The sequence below is a fragment of the Arachis stenosperma genome, chromosome 3, assembly GCF_014773155.1.
Source record: "Arachis stenosperma cultivar V10309 chromosome 3, arast.V10309.gnm1.PFL2, whole genome shotgun sequence".
In the NCBI taxonomy this organism is placed as follows: domain Eukaryota; kingdom Viridiplantae; phylum Streptophyta; class Magnoliopsida; order Fabales; family Fabaceae; genus Arachis; species Arachis stenosperma.
Window position 1 is genome coordinate 157,661,306 of NC_080379.1, and position 18,953 is coordinate 157,680,258.

At 33.1% G+C, this 18,953-nt stretch overlaps 1 protein-coding gene across 1 annotated transcript; it reads left to right on the forward strand.

Annotated features, from left to right (window-relative positions):
- The first annotated feature begins 15,864 nt into the window (after positions 1-15,864).
- Positions 15,865-17,000, forward strand: LOC130967029 (snakin-2-like). The gene is made up of 2 exons (XM_057891851.1): positions 15,865-15,881; positions 16,766-17,000. The coding sequence occupies exons 1-2, from the start codon at positions 15,865-15,867 to the stop codon at positions 16,998-17,000; spliced, it is 252 nt and encodes an 83-aa protein (XP_057747834.1).
- Positions 17,001-18,953: the final 1,953 nt, after the last annotated feature.

The following is an 18,953-nucleotide window of genomic DNA, read 5'->3' on the forward strand; positions in this document are numbered from 1 at the left end:
CTAAGGCACATTTGGTACATATTACAATCTAGAAGTAAGTTTTTCCTAAGGGTGTTTGCACTGCGATTTTGTTTGATTTTGAAAAAATAAAATTAATTTGATCCAATATATATAATTTATTACGATTTTAAATTGGTTTGGTTTATTTTATTTTTATAAATAAAATTTTAAGGTTTTATTATTTTTAAAAATAAAAATAACTTTAAATTGATAAGCCCAATAAATAAATAAATCTTATTTTATATTCACAAAATAATAAAATACTTAATAAATAATACTAATAATACATAATTTAAATTTTAACAGTATTATTTGAATTAGTTTAAATTTTAACTTCCCTAATTTGTACATATTTACATATATTCTCTTTGTTATAAATTAATTTAAGAATGGATAAAAAAAAATGGTATAATCCATCTTTACCGTGCTATTATGCAAAAATGTAGATCTATTATGTAATAGATAGCGTTAAATTTTTTTTGTTGTAGAGTTAAAGACAAAAATGAAAAAATGTGACATTATAGATACTGACAAGCATATATCAAAATATTTTTAACATTTTGTATATGTAAGTAATTTTTGTGTTTACTATTATACTTAATAATTAATAATTCAATTAGTAATTATAAATTATTTGAATTTTTAGAAATTATTAATTATATTTGTTACTAAACCGAGTATTAATTTAGTAATAGCAATTATTGACTAGTTCTCGTCATTGATTGTTAGTTATTATTTTTGTTTTCAGGGTTTAAGAAATTTGCACACGAGACATTTACAACAAATAGACTCATATGAAGTTAGGGTGGAAGAACAACTAAAAGAGAGCGAGTTCTATCATATATCTCAGATTGGGAGGATCACGTCTCACGATCCAACTATAGATGCATTGGTTGAAAGGTGGCAATCTGAAACGCACACATTTCATCTTCCACATAGCGAGTGCACGATTACCTTGGAAGACGTCACCATGATTTTCGGACTCCGAACTCACGGCTTGCCAGTTACTGGATCAACTAACCACAGCACAAGTGGGTTAGAGCATGAGTGCATGACCCAATTTGGTAGTGCTCCTGGCCCGAACGACCATAAAGGAAGCGGAATCAAGCTAGCATGGTTCTGCACCCTAAAGCGGTGTCAACATTTGACTGACCCAGTAACTAGAGAAATTTATGTAAAATGTCACATAATGTGTCTATTTGGAACGACATTATTAAGTGACACGTCTGGAATCACTGTACATTGAAAGTATTTGCCGTTGCTTCATGAGTTTTCTCATATTTATAAGTTTAGTTGGGGTTCAGCGTGCCTTGCACACATGTATCAATCATTATGTCGAGCATCTAGGTATGATTGCAAGGACATGGATAGTCCTCTGTCGTTGCTCCTTGTATGTGTATGGATACGAATGCCGTTAATTGGACCGCTGCCGATTGATACTAACTTTTCACTCGCTCGGAGGTAAAATTTAGCTAAGATGTGGATTTAGTGATTTTTGCTGTAGTAATTGATATTACGAATAAGTTATGATTTAATTTGATGACATTGTGATTGATGGTTGAAATAATTTATGAATTGAGGGAACCCTTAAGGGTGGTTAAGTCCACTTTTAGGGGAGGTCATGTCCGAAATTTTATAAAAATACGGGTTGTTGCAATATGGCAAGTGGAGTGATTATCAATCAGCTATCGAGTAGTATAAAAATTGTACAACTGTTGATGTTCTTTTGCAACTATTGCTTCAAATCATGTCGGCAAAGCTTCATAAGAAGCTTCCCAGCCACCAAATATTTTCTCAATTACTTTTTGCTTGGCCAACCATGCTTTGCGATAACTTATCGTATAGTTAAACTTCGACTACACTTCAGCCATTACAGATTTCACCTTTAGGGATGGGTCGGCTTCAACCAATAGTTTTATCGCTTCTGCAATTGTACCAGAGTCCAATTTGATATGATCTTAAGAGATGGTAAATCTGATGCACGGGTAACTATCATTATACCCCTTATCACCTAACAATACTGTCTTTTTATAAGATTAACTCTGATAAACTAATAACAATTTATTCCGTATTATATGCATTTAGTAGAGACTGTCGTCAATTTTGATTCATATATCTTATAATCAACGCCCCTCTAAATAGTATACTCTTTAACTGCTGCAATTACAATTATTTTAGAGTTAAATTCTATTTTGATGACGAATTTACCGTTTACAACAATAGCAAGAATTACACGAATAATAATAATAATAATTTCTATAACCGCCGGTTGCATAACAAGACTAATAATAATATATATAATAATTAGCAATGATAATAATAATAATGTAACAATACTAATAATAATTCCCATAATCCTAATAACACATAATACAATAATAATAATAATAATAATAATAATAATAATAATAATAATAATAATAATAATAATTTTTATAACTACAGTTGCATAACAAGACTAATAATAATAATAATAATAACCACGGTGGCATAACAAGACTAATAATAATGTCTATAATAATTAGTAATAAAAATAATAATAACGTAATAATACAGCTTTTTTATTGAAATGTGCATGGTAAATTCTTTAATTTCCAAAATGCACATATGTGAAAATGTTTCTCAAAATAGACAGGGCCATTTTTAGGATGGCTACCACGAAATGAGAAACCATTTCAAGCGTGGCAGAAGTGAAAAAGACAGACCAACACACGAATTGAGGACACGGCAGTGATGATGCATCTCATCAATATCAATCTGAATAAACTAAAATACAAAATAATACATTTTGTCGGTAAAAAAAGAAGTAAGGTAATTTATTATGATATTGTTCCATAAATATTGTACTCTTAGCTTACTCTTGATCTATATATTAATAAGAACTTTGTAATCACAAATGAAAAAAATAAGAATATGATACTTTTTTAAATTATTCTTATTTCTTTTCTAAACCCCTGATTATACTGCTGTTTATACTGCTGTGTACGTTCCCGCAATTCAGCCTGCAATGACTGGTTTGTTGTTGATTGAAAAACATCCATTTTTACGAACACGGTTTATCCAAACTTGGGCTTCTCTCAATTGTTCATTTTTATACATTAGGGTCTCTTGAGCTACTCTATGCTGGAAATCACAGAGAAATATAAAGCAGCAACTTTTTTAATAAATTTTTATCATAGAAATAAAACACACAATGTAAACAGCCTACTTGTTTCTGCAACTCAATAAGTTGCCTGTCTTTTTCTTGAATATGTTCTTGAAAATTATGTATTTGTTTCATATGCTAAGCTCTTTTAGCTTTTGAATGATCACGCTCTCTTCTGCAAAGATTTTATCCATTGAAACATATTGAAAGTTGAGAATAATATGATTGGATAATAACCAATGTGTCATTTTTCCAACTAAAAACACGACAGCTCCCATACATATGAAAGAGTACAGGTATGTATCTTTTTATGATAGCAAAGTATATACGAGGCAAAGAAAATCTGAAAGTTGCTAGCTCTTTATTTTGCTCACGAAGAAGGTCTTGCTTTGCCATGCCTAAAATAAAATACAAGCAAGTATGTGAAAAATAAGTATCGATATTATAATTTATAAACCGGAAAAAGTAAAATATAAAAAAGTGAAGAAAGAAGAATCACAATAAACTGCTTCGTTGTCTAATTTAATGGTGTGCAGTTCTCTTTCCTTCTCTTTCATTTTTCTTTCCAATTCATGAATTGTACGTTTCCTTTCACAAAGTTGCTCATGCAGCCAGTTAAACATGTTTTATAGCAGAATATCAACTAGTGCATTATGAGAAGAAAAACATGTAAGCTAATAAAAAAATAAATGTTGATTAAAATAAAAAGAATGATACTTTTAAATTCTGAGGAAAAATAGAATCTATGTTAAATTATTGGCAATGTAAAACATGATTACAATTTGCATTGTAAAAAAGTTCTTAAATAATACATAAAAATTGAAAACATGATTACAGCAAAGTATTCAACTGCTTTACCCATTTTGTGTGTGTCATAGGCGAGATCTCCCATTTCGTGCTTGTTGCAGAAGATGTGGCGGTGTTAGACCCAATGCACCATTTCGTGCTCACCATTCTTGACTTGCTGTCTAGAACCATTTCGTAGCTGACCCAAGCAAAATGACCGTACGTATTTGAGGAAGAAGATCAAACCGTACGTATATTGAAAATTAAAGAATTTTCTATGCGCAATTTAGTAAAAAAGCCTAATAATACAATACTATAATAATTCAAATAATCCTAATAACACATAGAATAATAATAATAATAATGGTATACTCTTTAATTGCTGCAATCATAGTTATTTTAGAGTTAAACTCTATTCTAATGATAAATTCATCGTCTACGACAGCAAAAATTGCGCGACCACCACCACCACGACCGCCGTTGCATAACAAAACTAATAATATATAATAATAATAATAATAATAATAATAATTTCTATAACCACCGATTGCATAACAAAACTAATAATAATATATATAATAATTAGCAATGATAATAATAATAATAACGTAACAATACTAATAATAATTCAAATAATCCTAATAACATATAATACAACAACAAAAAAATAATAATAATAACAATAATAATAATAATAATAATAATAATAACCACAGTTGCATAACAAGACTAATAATAATATATATATAATAATTAGTAATAATAATAATTCAAATAATAATAATAATAACCACAGTGGCATAACAAGACTAATAATAATTAGTAATAATAATAATAATAACATAACAATACAATACTATAATAATTTAAATAATCCTAACAACAACAACAATAACAACAACAATAACAATAATAATAATAATAATAATAATAATAATAATAATAATAATATCTGTATTAATATATTCAAAAAAATTTAATACATGCATGATATCAAGATTTAAAATATACATAAACTATAGTTCTCTAGATGGATGTTGATTCATTAATGCATTAGCAATATCTGTCACATCTTCTTTAACTGATATATCATCTTCTTTTATATTTATAGTTGGACTAACAACTTGATAATTACCTTCAAACTTTTTATCACTTTCTATATTATAACCCATCCAGTCTATATTGGGTTCTGAAAAATTAACATCTTCAATTTCTTCAAACTCAACGTATAACTCGATAAGTGAGGCTCGTGCTCTAGTTTGATGGTAGGTCGAAAACATTCCTTGTATATCAGCTTCATCAGTCACTTGCATCATTTGAAATTAAACGAAACCACCAAATACTAATAGAGGATATCTGTATAAAATATTTGTCACTCTCTTCAAGCCTTGATGATCTACACTCTCACAAAATACACTCTTAAGTCCTTCATATGTTATTGAAAGAGGAACAATAATAACACATGGATTCTCCACACAAAAAACTCACACCCTCATGTGTATCATACAAAATTTGACCATTGAAATATATTCTTAAACTAACATAACTCTCCATTTTATATACTTACTACATTTACCTTTAACTTATTTCACTCAACAAAAGAAAAACAACTTCAAATGTTAAAGAATTAAGAGCTCTAAGCTCTCTCAAAATTTAAAGACGAAAGAACTCTGTATTACTCACTTTCTACTTTGCTCAAAGTGTTTACAGCATAACACCAATATATCTTTTATACTTAATTTTATATTTTTTATTCATAATAGTACTAAACGTCGACGGTGTTTTCACTTTTCTGCAAACGTTAGCACCATTTTGACCATTCTTTCAACGGTAAAATTTGTTTCAACACAAAACGACACCGCCGTTTTCTATTTTTTAAATTAAAAAAAATTACTCCATCACAAAAAGGCAGCGTCGTTTTCCACTTTCATCTATTTTTTATTATGGAAAAGTATATGGAACCAAGAGGTTACCAGACAAAAACTAAACAGAACCACATTAATTTATATTAATAGTTAATTAATTTTAAATTTTTTAAATTCACAAACCTAATTAAAACCTATAAAAAGTTTCCTTTTTTCTTTCACATTAACTGTTGAGTTAAGAAATTAACTAAATTAATTAGTGATGACAAACATTATTCTATTAAGCAAAGTAAATAATTAGTTTTGATTATTGATGATGATATGTTGCAGGCCAAAAATAAATATAATAGAGCAGCCCAATTGGATGAAAATAAAAACAAGGTTGGAAGGCTACTAATCAATAACAGCCCAACTCAAAGCAAGTTGAATCTATTCTAATGGGTCATAAAATAATAGAAGCCCAAAGGTGATGAATAGAAAGCAAACGGGTTGCATGAATGAAGAAAGCCAACCCAAGCCCGAGTTGCTCACCCAAGTTGATCCCACCAAGCTTCTCATACAAGATTGAAGTCTTCACTCTCTCTTATTGCTTTGGTCAGCAACAAAACACAAGAAAGAGAGCTTCGTCGTTCCTACTCATTTCAACAACAAAAAAAAAAAAGAAAGAGAAAGCTTATTCAGAAAGCAAATGTCTAATCACCCACATCAAACTAAGTCAGAAACTAAAAGGTGATTTATTTCCATTTGCATGCAACTTACTTTCTTCACTTCATCTCAAATCTTCTGTTTTACCATTTTTGGATAAATGGAAAAAGTGTTCTCTGTTCTACACTGCTGTGTATCCACGATCACAAGTGTATCTTGGGGACCAAGTTGCTTTTCAATGGCTAAGATAGGGGTTAGCTACAAAGAGAAAGAAGAAGAAATCAGAAGCTAGGGCAAAATCAGATCTTAGACAAATCAGAAAGATCTTTCCATTATTGGTACCCCAAAGTAACTTGCTGAAGCTTCTTTTCCCCTCATACCCATTTTTGGTTAAATGAAAAAAGAAGCCTTTGATCACTGTTGCCGTAAATCAAGGGTTCACAAAGTTTCTTGGAGGCAAAGCACATCATCAATGGTTTAGATTCAAGTTTACCTTTGAAACTTGTATCTTTGCTAATCTAAGGCTTTCGGTCAAGCAAAAAAGGAGTCTGTTCCAGCATTCCATTTTTGGAAGTAAATGGAAGAAAGTGAAAGGTGAGTTGGTGAAGCACACAGCTCAAGAAGTTGACCTTGGGAGAAGATCCCAGCAACATGCAAGGAGAATAAAATAAGACTTCCTGCTCATTCAGAAACAAGGAGAAAAAACCAGAGAGTGAGAACAGTGTGTTGTTAAGAAGTTCCTCTACTTGGATAATGCTTTCTTTCAAAGAAGCATTCGGCCAATACTGAAGAATTGCATCTGAGGTTTGCGAATCTGGCTTTGCACATAGCAAAGAGGTTGCTGATGAAGTCAATCTCCTTCATGTTTTTTGCTGATTGTAATGTACTTTTCTAAGTATATCTTTCTGTAATTCCTTGTGAGAAAAGGCATTGTGAAAAAGCTCAAGTAAAAGCCATGAGTGAAAAAAGGTTGAGTGATACACTTGAGAGAAAAGTCTAGAGTTATTTTCTGATTTATTTAGGTTGGTTAAGTGTCTTGTATCTTGTACCTGTTTGGTATCCCTTTCTTAGTTGGGTTAGCACTAAGAGTAAATAGTTAGAAGTTAGCATAGCCAATGTCAAGTTAGGTTAGAACTTGAGTGTGAAATTGGTGTATGTAATACTGTTAACTATAGTGAAATTCTTCCATAGTTGTGGAGGAGACTAGATGTAGGTTGCATAGCACAAGGCAACCGAACCAGGATACATGCTGGTGTTAGCTTTTCTCTTCTCTACTGAGTTCTGTTTTCTGATATTCATGAGACAAAAATAAATTGTCTCATAAATTTTTGCTGCTGTGTTCAGACAGAACCTGAATTGAAAGTTTGTTTAAAAGGGTAATAACTGCAACTAAAAGGAAGGCATAGATTCAACCCCCCTTCTCTAAGCCTACCACAACCTTTTAATTGGTATCAGGAGCTAAGGTATCAAGAATCAAGCTTAACCGCTTGGAGCAAATATCCAATGGCGAACAACTTAGGCACAACCACAGTTGCTTACACCCTCACTGAAGGCCAGTCAAACAACCGGCCACCTTTTTTCAACGGGAAGAACTATTCCTACTGGAAAGAGAAGGATAAGGATCTTCATCCAATCCATTGACTACAACATATGGAAGATCGTTGTGAGTGGTCCCAAGATCCCAACAAAAACAAGTGCTGATGGAGTGGTGACTCCAAAAGAAGAAGCTAAATGGAATGAAGATGACAAGAAGAAGATAGAGCTGAACGCTAAAGCAATCAACCTTCTTCATTGTGCTATCAGCTTTGAAGAGTACCGAAAGGTGTCTAGATGCAAGACAGCCAAAGAAATATCGGAAAAACTCCAGGTTACACACGAAAGCACTAAACAAGTCAAAGAAACGATGATTGATATGCTGCGAAAAGAGTACGAGATGTTTAGCATGAAGGATGGAGAAAGCATTGATGAATCGTTTGAGAGATTCTCAATCATAATCAACAACCTTGATGCAATGGGTACAAACTATGCAGAACAAACCTTGGTGAGAAAACTCCTTAAAAGCCTCACAAAAGAGTGGGAAAACACTGCCACTGTCCTAACCGAGAGTAACAACATAAGTCCCATAACCTATGATGAGCTGAGAGGAAAACTCCTTGCCTATGAAGCCACACACACAAACACAGACTCAAAGAAAAAAGGAATAGCCCTCAAGTCACAAGTAGAATCAAAAGAGAGTGAGTCTAGTGATGGTATTTCAGATGACGAGCTTTTGTTTTTTGCTAGGAGATTTAGAAGGATGATGAAGAGTAAGGGCAAATACAAGGGTTCAAGTTCAAAGGAGCACAAGATAGACTTGAGCAAGGTGACGTGTCATCATTGCAAGGAGGCTGGACACTTCAAGTCAAACTGTCCAAAGCTCAAAAAGGAGGACAAAGGAAAGAAGGAAAGGAAAAGAGTACTCATGGCAGCTTGGGAGGATCGCGAGAATGACTCAAATGAAGAAGAAGAATCTGAAGGAGATAACAAAGACTGTTTCATGGCTGGAAACAACAATCTTGATGAGGTAAATTATTATGATTTGACCATTGAGGCCTTGCATGCTATTATTGATAATCTTACCTTAAACACCTCAAAACTGCTTGACAAATACAATGAATGCAGATCTGAAAGAGATGTGTTAAGAGCTGAAAATGAATTTTTAAAAGAAAAAGTGAAGGAAACTGAATGTGCTTTGGACATCATTGAAGAAAACAGATTTCTAAAATCTGAACTTGAAAAATTAAAAGGAAAGCACATTGTGGATCCTTCACATGAGTTAATTGCTGAAAATAAAAGATTAAATGATATGATTAAAAGGCTGAACGGTGACTTAGCAAAATTTGCTCAAGGTTCTAGTAACTTGGACAAATTACTTGCAAGTCAAAGACCATTGTTTGAAAAATCTGGTTTAGGCTACATAGCCAAGGAAGATGCAGTTTCTAATATTTCCTCTATAAAATTTATGGCTTCTTCATCAAATACCAAAACCATACCAAACAAATCTGGTATTGAAAATACTCCAACATTTGAAGAAAAATTTGATGAAGTATACACAAGTGAAACTGAGCCTTCACCAAGAACTGAACCGAGTTCAAACCGGCCAGGTTTGGGTTACATTTCGAAAAATGAGGCTGTTTTCAAGAAACCACCATTTTACAACAAAACCTCATATTCGAAAGATAAAAATATTCAAAGAAATTCTGGTGAAAATGCTTTTGTAAAGAGGAATAACTTTAATAAAAATCAGTTTGTCAAAAGAAATGCATTTCCTCCAAAAACCAGAAAATTTCAACACTTTAATCATTTCAAGCAATATAACTCACCTCAAGTTCAGCGACACACGTCAGAAAATCATTGTGTCAATTGCAAGAAATTTGGTCACTCATATGTACAATGTTTCATTGAAAAAAGAGTTGTTGGAAACAAAGTTTACAATATTATTTGTGATTTCAATGCACTTGGACAACCAAGATGGATTAACTTCAAAGGATCCAAATTAATTTGGATACCCAAGGCTACTTGAAACTCATCATGCAGATTTGCCTAGCATCCAAGAACAAAAAGGACATGTGGTACATAGATAGTGGATGTTCAAGGCACATGACTGGAAGGTCAACCTACTTCATCAAACTAAATAAGTATGATGGAGGTTTTGTGACCTTTAGAGATGATGGTAAAGGTAAAATCATTGCTGTTGGAAAAGTAGGTAATGAGCAATCTACTTTCATTGATGATGTACTTTTGGTATGTGGTTTAAAGCACAATCTTTTGAGTATAAGTCAGCTGTGTGATTTAGGATATTTAGTTGTTTTCAAAAGGCTTGAATGTTGTGTTGTTAATGAAAAGACAAATAAAGTGATGTTTGTTGCCAAGCGTTTCAATAATATGTATGGACTTACTCTTGATGAACTAAAGGATCAAAAAGTAGCTTGTCTTCACTCTAAAGAATCTGAAAAGTGGTTATGGCACAAGAGATTGGGCCATGCAAGTATGTTTCAAATAAACAAACTTGTAAAGAAAGAATTAGTAAGAGGTCTCTCTTTGATAAAGTTTGACAAAGACATCACTTGTGATGCTTGCCAAATGGAAAAACAAACAAAAAGTTCTTTTAAACCAAAGGAAGACATCTCTACTAAAAGACCACTTGAGTTGCTACACACTGATTTATTTGGTCCAACAAGAACTCAAAGCCTAGGTGGTAAACATTATGGTTTAGTAATTGTGGATGACTATACTAGGTTTGGTTGGGTTTTATTTCTTGCACACAAAAATGAAGCTTTTTCAGCCTTTGAACTTTTTTGCAAGAAACTTCAAAATGAAAAGGATTTAAAAATATCTTCTGTAAGAAGCAATCATGGAACTAAATTTGAAAATAATTTGTTTGAATCCTTTTGTAAGGAATTTGGAATATCTCACAACTTCTCTTGTCCAAGAACACCACAACAAAATGGTGTTGTGGAAAGAAGAAATAGAAGCATACAAGAGATGACAAGAGCTATGCTTTGTGAGAGTAATGTTCCAAAATTCCTTTGGGCTGAAGCGGTCAATACGGCTTGCCACATTTTGAATAGAACAATCATAAGGAAATTTTTGGATAAAACCCCTTATGAACTTTGGAAAGGCTACCCACCAAACTTAGATTACTTGCACATCTTTGGATGAAAATGTTTTGTTTTAAATAACAAAGAAAATTTGGGTAAATTTGATCCAAAGGCTTATGAGTGTTTGTTTGTTTGTAGGATATTCCACAACTAGTAAAGCATATAGGGTTTATCATCAAGATGCTAGAATTATTGAGGAGTCCATACATGTTACATTTTGTGATACTAACTTGGTGCAAAGCATTTTGGAAGATTGTGATGTAGGAAATCAAGCTCAAAAGGAGGATGAATCTGCTCAAAATCATGGAAAAGAAAATTCTGCACAAGCTGAACCAGAAACTGCAAATGCTGAAAATTCAAGAGACAATTCCATTTTGTCTTATGAATCTGAAGGAAATCCTGCAGCCAGCAGCGCCCAGAATCTCTTGGTGACTGAATCTGCCTCCAAATCCACCAGACCTCGTGAGTGGAGATTCTTGAAGAATTATCCTGAGGAATTTGTCATTGGAGATGTCTCTCATGGAGTGCAAACAAGGTCTTCCACTAGAAAGGCAAATGAAGGATCCAACATTGCCCTTCTATCACAAATAGAGCCTCAAAACGTCAAGGAAGCACTTAGTGACCCTTCTTGGGTTAAAGCTATGGAGGATGAGCTTCTTGAATTTGAAAAGAACCATGTATGGACTTTGGTTCCAAGGCCAAGTGGAAAGAAAGTGACCGGCACCAAGTGGATATTTCGAAACAAGTTGGGAGAAGATGGTAGCATTGCAAGAAACAAGGCAAGGCTAGTGGCTCAAGGATATGACCAAGAAGAAGGAATAGACTTTGATGAATCCTTTGCCCCTGTTGCCCGAATGGAAGCCATAAGACTTCTCTTAGCTTATGCTGCATTTTGTGGTTTTAAATTATATCAAATGGATGTGAAATGTGCATTTTTGAATGGTGTGATAGATAGAGAAGTGTATGTGAAGCAGCTACCTGGTTTTGAAAATAAAGAGCACTCTAATAATGTTTTCAAATTATCTAAAGCTCTCTATGGTTTAAGACAAGCTCCTAGAGCTTGGTATGAGAGACTTAGCTCTTTTCTTTTGAAAAATGGTTTTCAAAGAGGCACCATAGACACAACTCTATTCATCAAGAATTCTAGTAATTCTTTTATTCTAGTCCAAATATATGTTGATGACATTATTTTTGGATCAGCAAATGAATCACTTTGTTCTGAATTTGAAAAACTCATGACAAGTGAATTTGACATGAGTATGATGGGTGAACTTAATTTTTTCCTTGGGCTGCAAATTAAACAAACTAAAAATGATATTTTCATTCATCAAGAGAAGTATGCCAAGGAATTAGTTAAGAAATTTGGTATGAAAAATGCCAAACCCATGGGAACTCCCATGCACCCTAATTCTAAATTAGATAAGGGAGAAACTGAGAAAGATGTAGATGGGACTAGGTATAGAGGAATGATTGGCTTTCTTATGTACTTAACATCCTCTCGACTCGACATTGTGCAAAGTGTTGGATTGTATTCAAGGTTTCAATTCAAACCTAAAGAGTCACATCTTTCAGCAGTTAAAAGGATCATTAGATATGTTCATGGCACATCCAATTTTGGTCTTTGGTATCCTAAGATTGATGATTTTTCTGCAGTTGGTTATTGTGATGCAGATTTTGCTGGTGATAGAGTTGATAGAAGGAGCACTTCAAGCCTATGTTGTTTTCTTGGAAAGTCCTTAAATGTTTGGTCAAGTAAGAAGCAACCAACAGTGGCCTTATCCACTGCAGAGGCTGAGTATATAGCTGCTTCTTCTTGTTGTTCTCAGCTTTTATGGTTAAAAACACAGCTTGCTGATACAAATTAAACGCTGAACATATTCCCTTGATATGTGACAATATGAGTGCCATCAATATTTCTAAAAATCCAATTTTGCACTCTAGGACTAAGCATATTGAAGTGAAATTTCACTCAATAGGAGAACATGTCCAAAAGGGGGATATTAGTATTCAATTTGTTAAATCAGAGGAGCAATTAGCAGACATTTTCACAAAACCATTAGCTGAGGATAGATTCTGCATGCTTAGGACTTGTCTAGGAATTTTGTGTTATGATTCCTTATTTGAAAAATGCTTATGTATTTGCTGGAACTTTTTGTCTCATAAACAGGTATGAGATAATTTTGGACAGGTGATAAACCTTTCCTTCAAATCAGCGTGTTCTGGGCTTGTTTCAAGTGAAAGTCAATCTGGGCCAACCCCAAAATTCAGATCTAGAGTGGTCCAATATGTTTCCTTAAAACCAACCATCTCTGGGCCCATATATGAATGTTACAATTTTTGCTTGGTTGTTGTGATTGTTGGGCTGTGTGCTTAATTTTTTTAAAAAGGATTTTCATTTAATGTTCTTGATCCAAAAAAAGATTTTCAGTTTGACTTAATTTTTAAAAGTTTTTTCACAATTTAAAATTAATTTCCTGTTTTAATTTTTAAAATCAAATAAAATCTTTCTTTTATGAGGTCAGGTCTTTTCATGTCATTTCAAAAGGTGATGCAGTTGTATGGTTTTGAAAATCCACTTTTGGGCCAAAGAGATATTTACTGAATAAGAAATAAGAGATCTGAATTTTGTAATGTAAAAATGGACATGGACCAAGCTTGAATCTTATTACACATGTGGTCTCTTTTTGTTCTTTGAAACCTTCAAGTGATATGAAACTCTCTTTTTGGTTCTAATGAGTCTTTACCAAGAATTGGTCATTGCACATTGTGAGTTGTATTATATAACTATGGTGTTGCGGGTTGAAATATGATCTTTATTTCTCTTCCAATTTTTTAGTATTTCAAAACGCAACATTTAGCTTTAACATGTCTCTAAAACACTTTTTTGCAGGTCCTGTTTTGTTTTATTTTTCCCACCTTGATGACTAAAGGGGGAGAAAAATGCATATATGAGGCTTGATAAGATATAAGACTTACTAAGATTATTGGATATTAGTTTTGACTAGTCTTGTGTTTGTTAATTGACTTGTGTTTATGAGCTAAAATCTGTTTAATTTGTTTGTGAACTGAACTTGGATGAATTTAAGTCATTTAAACTTTATGTTGTGCTGGTGAATTGTTGTGCTGGCATTATTGTTTGTGCCCTCAGGTTAAGCGATAAGCATACATTAAGGGGGAGCAAGTCATATGAAAGAAAGGGAGAGCACATCAAGCTAATCTGGTATCATCAAAGAAAAGTCTCTGACACTTTCTTGCAGGGATTAAGGTGTTGTTTTTGTTGATCTTGCTTATTGTCTGCCCTTGATGACAAAAGGGGGAGTAATAGCTGCGGAATGCTACTGAATTTTCTGTGATTTGAATTGTGAACTTTTGATTGTTGTTGATGATAGTGTTGAGCTTATAAATTTTGTTTTGCAACTGTGCTGCTACATGGAATGTATCTCCACTAACAATTGAAACTTGCTTTCATATGTTGTTGGCTTGCCCTTGATTAATCTTAATACTTTGATTTTGTTGCTGACATAATATGTTGAGTATTGGGCTAAATTTGTAGTGTTGATTATTTAAACTCCCTTAGTTAAAATTTTTTTGTGTAGCTCTTTATGGTGCTCTCTATAAGTAAATACAAACAGGAAAGAAAAGAAAAGTACAAATCAAGGGGGAGTTAACTTTGAAAAAGAAAGGGGGAGCAACACTAAAGCAAGAAACATCAATCAAAGGGAAGTTTTCTAACTTTACTAAAATTCAATTCCTTTTGGTTATTGCTTAAATATGTTTGTCATCAAGGGGGAGATTGTTGAGTTAAGAAATTAACTAAATTAATTAGTGATGACAAACATTATTCTATTAAGCAACGTAAATAATGAGTGTTGATTATTGATGATGATATGTTGCAGGCCAAAAATAAATATAATAGAGCAGCCCAATTGGATGAAAATAAAAACAAGGTTGGAAGGCTACTAATCAATAACAGCCCAACTCAAAGCAAGCTGAATCTATTCTAATGGGTCAAAAAATAATAGAAGCCCAAAGGTGATGAATAGAAAGTAAACGGGTTGCATGAATGAAGAAAGCCAACCCAAGCCCGAGTTGCTCACCCAAGTTGATCCCACCAAGATTCTCATACAAGATTGAAGTCTTCACTCTCTCTTACTGCTTTGGTCAGCAACAAAACACAAGAAAGAGAACTTCGTCGTTCCTACTCATTTCAACAAAAAAAAAAGAAAGAGAAAGCTTATTCAGAAAGCAAATGTCTAATCACCCACATCAAACTAAGTCAGAAACTAAAAGGTGATTTATTTCCATTTGCATGCAACTTACTTTCTTCACTTCATCTCAAATCTTCTGTTTTACCATTTTTGGATAAATGGAAAAAGTATTCTCTATTCTACACTGCTGTGCATCCACGATCACAAGTGTATCTTGGGGACCAAGTTAGTTTTTAATGGCTAAGATAGGGGTTAGCTACAAAGAGAAAGAAGAAGAAATCAGAAGCTAGGACAAAATCAGATCTTAGACAAATCAGAAAGATCTTTCCATTATTGGTACCCCAAAGTAACTTGCTGAAGCTTCTTTTCCCCTCATACCCATTTCTGGTTAAATGAAGAAAGAAGCATTTGATCACTGTTGCCGTAAATCAAGGGTTCACAAAGTTTCTTGGAGGCAAAGCACATCATCAATGGTTTAGATTCAAGTTTACCTTTGAAACTTGTATCTCTACTGATCTAAGGCTTTCGGTCAAGCAAAAAAGGAGTCTGTTCCAGCATTCCATTTTTGGAAGTAAATGGAAGAAAGTGAAAGGTGAGTTGGTGAAGCACACAGCTCGAGAAGCTGACCTTGGGAGAAGATCCCAGCAACATGCAAGGAGAATAAAAGAAGACTTCCTGCTCATTCAGAAACAAGGAGAAAAAACCAGAGAGTGAGAACAGTGTGTTGTTAAGAAGTTCCTCTACTTGGATAATGCTTTCTTTCAAAGAAGCATTCGGCCAATACTGAAGAATTGCATCTGAGGTTTGCGAATTTGGTTTTGCACATAGCAAAGAGGTTGCTGATGAAGTCAATCTCCTTTATGTTTTTTGCTGATTGTAATGTACTTTTCTAAGTATATCTTTCTGTAATTCCTTGTAAGAAAAGGCATTGTGAAAAAGCTCAAGTAAAAGCCATGAGTGTAAAAAGGCTGAGTGATACACTTGAGAGAAAAGCCTAGAGTTATTTTCTGATTCCTTTAGGTTGGTTAAGTGTCTTGTATCTTGTACCTGTTTGATATCCCTTTCTTAGTTGGGTTAGCACTAAGAGTAAATAGTTAGAAGTTAGCATAGCCAATGTCAAGTTAGGTTAGAACTTGAGTGTGAAATTGGTGTGTGTAATACTGTTAACTATAGTGAAATTCTTCCATAGTTGTGGAGGAGACTGGATGTAGGTTGCATAGCACAAGGCAACCGAACCAGGATACATGCTGGTGTTAACTTTTCTCTTCTCTACTGAGTTCTGTTTTCTGATATTCATGAGACAAAAAGAAATTGCCTCATAAATTTCTGCTGCTGTGTTCAGACAGAACCTGAATTGAAAGTTTATTTAAAAGGGTAATAACTGCAACTAAAAGGAAGGCATAGATTCAACCCCCCCTTCTCTAAGCCTACCACAACCTTCATTAACCTACCCACCTCTAACAATCACACACACAGACTCCTCTCTCTCATCGTAAGGCCCTCTCTGCCGCCCCACCGCGACCCACTCCTCTGTAGAGGAGCATGTGCTGCAAGGTGCCGGTTATCATCTCGTCCAAACCTCTGCCGCAGAGCCTGTGGAACTTGCTGCCAACACTACAGTTATGTGCCACCGGGCACCGCCGGCAATCAAGAAGTGTGCCCTTGCTATGCTAGCTTGACCACCCACGGTGGCAAGCGCAAGTGCCCTTAATTCCAACCAATTACTTAATTAAATCCATGCATGTGTATATTGCTCCATCACCACGCTCTCAATAAACTCATGGAAGAATAATAATTGTTTATTCATTTTTTTTCAATCCTTGTTGAATCAATAATCATTATTGTGCGAATTTGGTGGTTTCTTTTTCTTTTTATTTTGTTTTTATATGTACCTTAATTTGCTGTACAGTTGTATCAATTATGTTATTAATAAAAGAGTTTACTATTTCATGTCGATGTTGCTCTCTGTATTTTGGGATATTAGGTGCCATTTTGATGATTAAAGAGACTGCAAACTATACAGTTGATCTTAACCAAAAGGAATCCTTGAACAATTACAGAAATATAAAAAAAAATTCATTTAATATGAAAAAAATATCCTAATACTTAACAAAAAAAATATCCAGTTATATTTTAGCAAAAATAATTAAATATTTATAAAATTTAAAAAAATATAAAATTCTTAAACAAATAGAGACATTCACGTTTGTAATACAAAAAATTCGAAAAATATATAAAAAAATATCCATTTAGTATGAAAAAGAAACATTCTGATACTTAGCAAAAGAAACATCCATATATATTAACTCGTAGAGATTTTGGATTCACCCAAAAATATTTGGTTTGTTTTTTGCTAATACCCTTTTGGTTCCTTAGCATTGTTGTTTTATTATTTATTTCTACATAAAACGGCAACGCCATTTTTGTTTTGACCATTAAAAAATTTTAACCACATACAAAACGTCTCCACCGTTTTGTGTGTTCTGACAAAAAATTTTATTTTCCATAGTAGTGTCAAATTCACTTATACACAAATATTAAAAAAATTACACATCTTTTTACAATATTTAAAAAATTCATCAGCTTCATTATGTAGGGGACAAATTTTATTATTTTGACTTTTTTTTTTAGAACAACTAAAACATAAGTTGTGTTTTGTATATTACAAAGAAAATGAAACTTACGTTTTTGCAAGTGAACCGAGATATATATGTTTGACACATATAAATAAGGTTCTTTATATATTGTCCACTCCATCTAAATTTTGTGCAAGTGAAAAGGATAGAGAAGAGAAACAAGTTTGAAATAGAGAGGAGAGGAGAAACATATAAGTGGAGTGAGTGAGAGGTTTGTGAAATATTTTATTTTTGTGTAAATTAAATTTTATTAAAATGGTTTGTGATTTTACATTAACCGACAAAAAGTATATTACTGAACATCTGCATAATCCTCAATGTGTAAGTATTTGTCTATGCATTGCCTGTATAAATTAAATGTGAACAATCGTTAGTCAATTAAAGTTAAGTAAGAAATGGTAATAGTAACTTTATTGAAAAAACATAACATAATCATACTCGCATACTTAGGAAAATCCAAAGCATGCATGGCTTTGAGATAGAACACAGAAAGAATGCTGCTTGACAACTGTATTTACTTCATTTTGCATCGCCAAATTGTCTGTCTCGTCCCCGTCGTCATTTTTGTCATTGACTTTTTAGATGGTTTCGAATTCTTTTTCATTATCATTTTTATATTCTTCCTAAGTTATGTCCCTGCTGATTTCATTCATATTCAGCTTGTCATCAATTGCATTCACTCACATATGTTGTTCAAACTCAACATACAACTCTATTATTGGCACGTAAAATCGGATTTGTTAATAAATATAAAACATATATTGCATACATGTTTGTTCGTGATGGGCATTTTTTGAAACTATATTAGCCTACCAAATACGACAACTGAATTCATGTATAAAATGCTGCTCACTTTGAAATATGATACAGAGATCGTTTTGTAACTCCACAAAATTCATGATGCATAGAATGACAAAAAAAACTAGAGATTCACACACAAAAGTCACTTCTTAGTCTGTATGAGATATAATTTCACCGTTATAATACATTTATAAATTTGTAATATCTTCCATAGTCTAACTTAATTT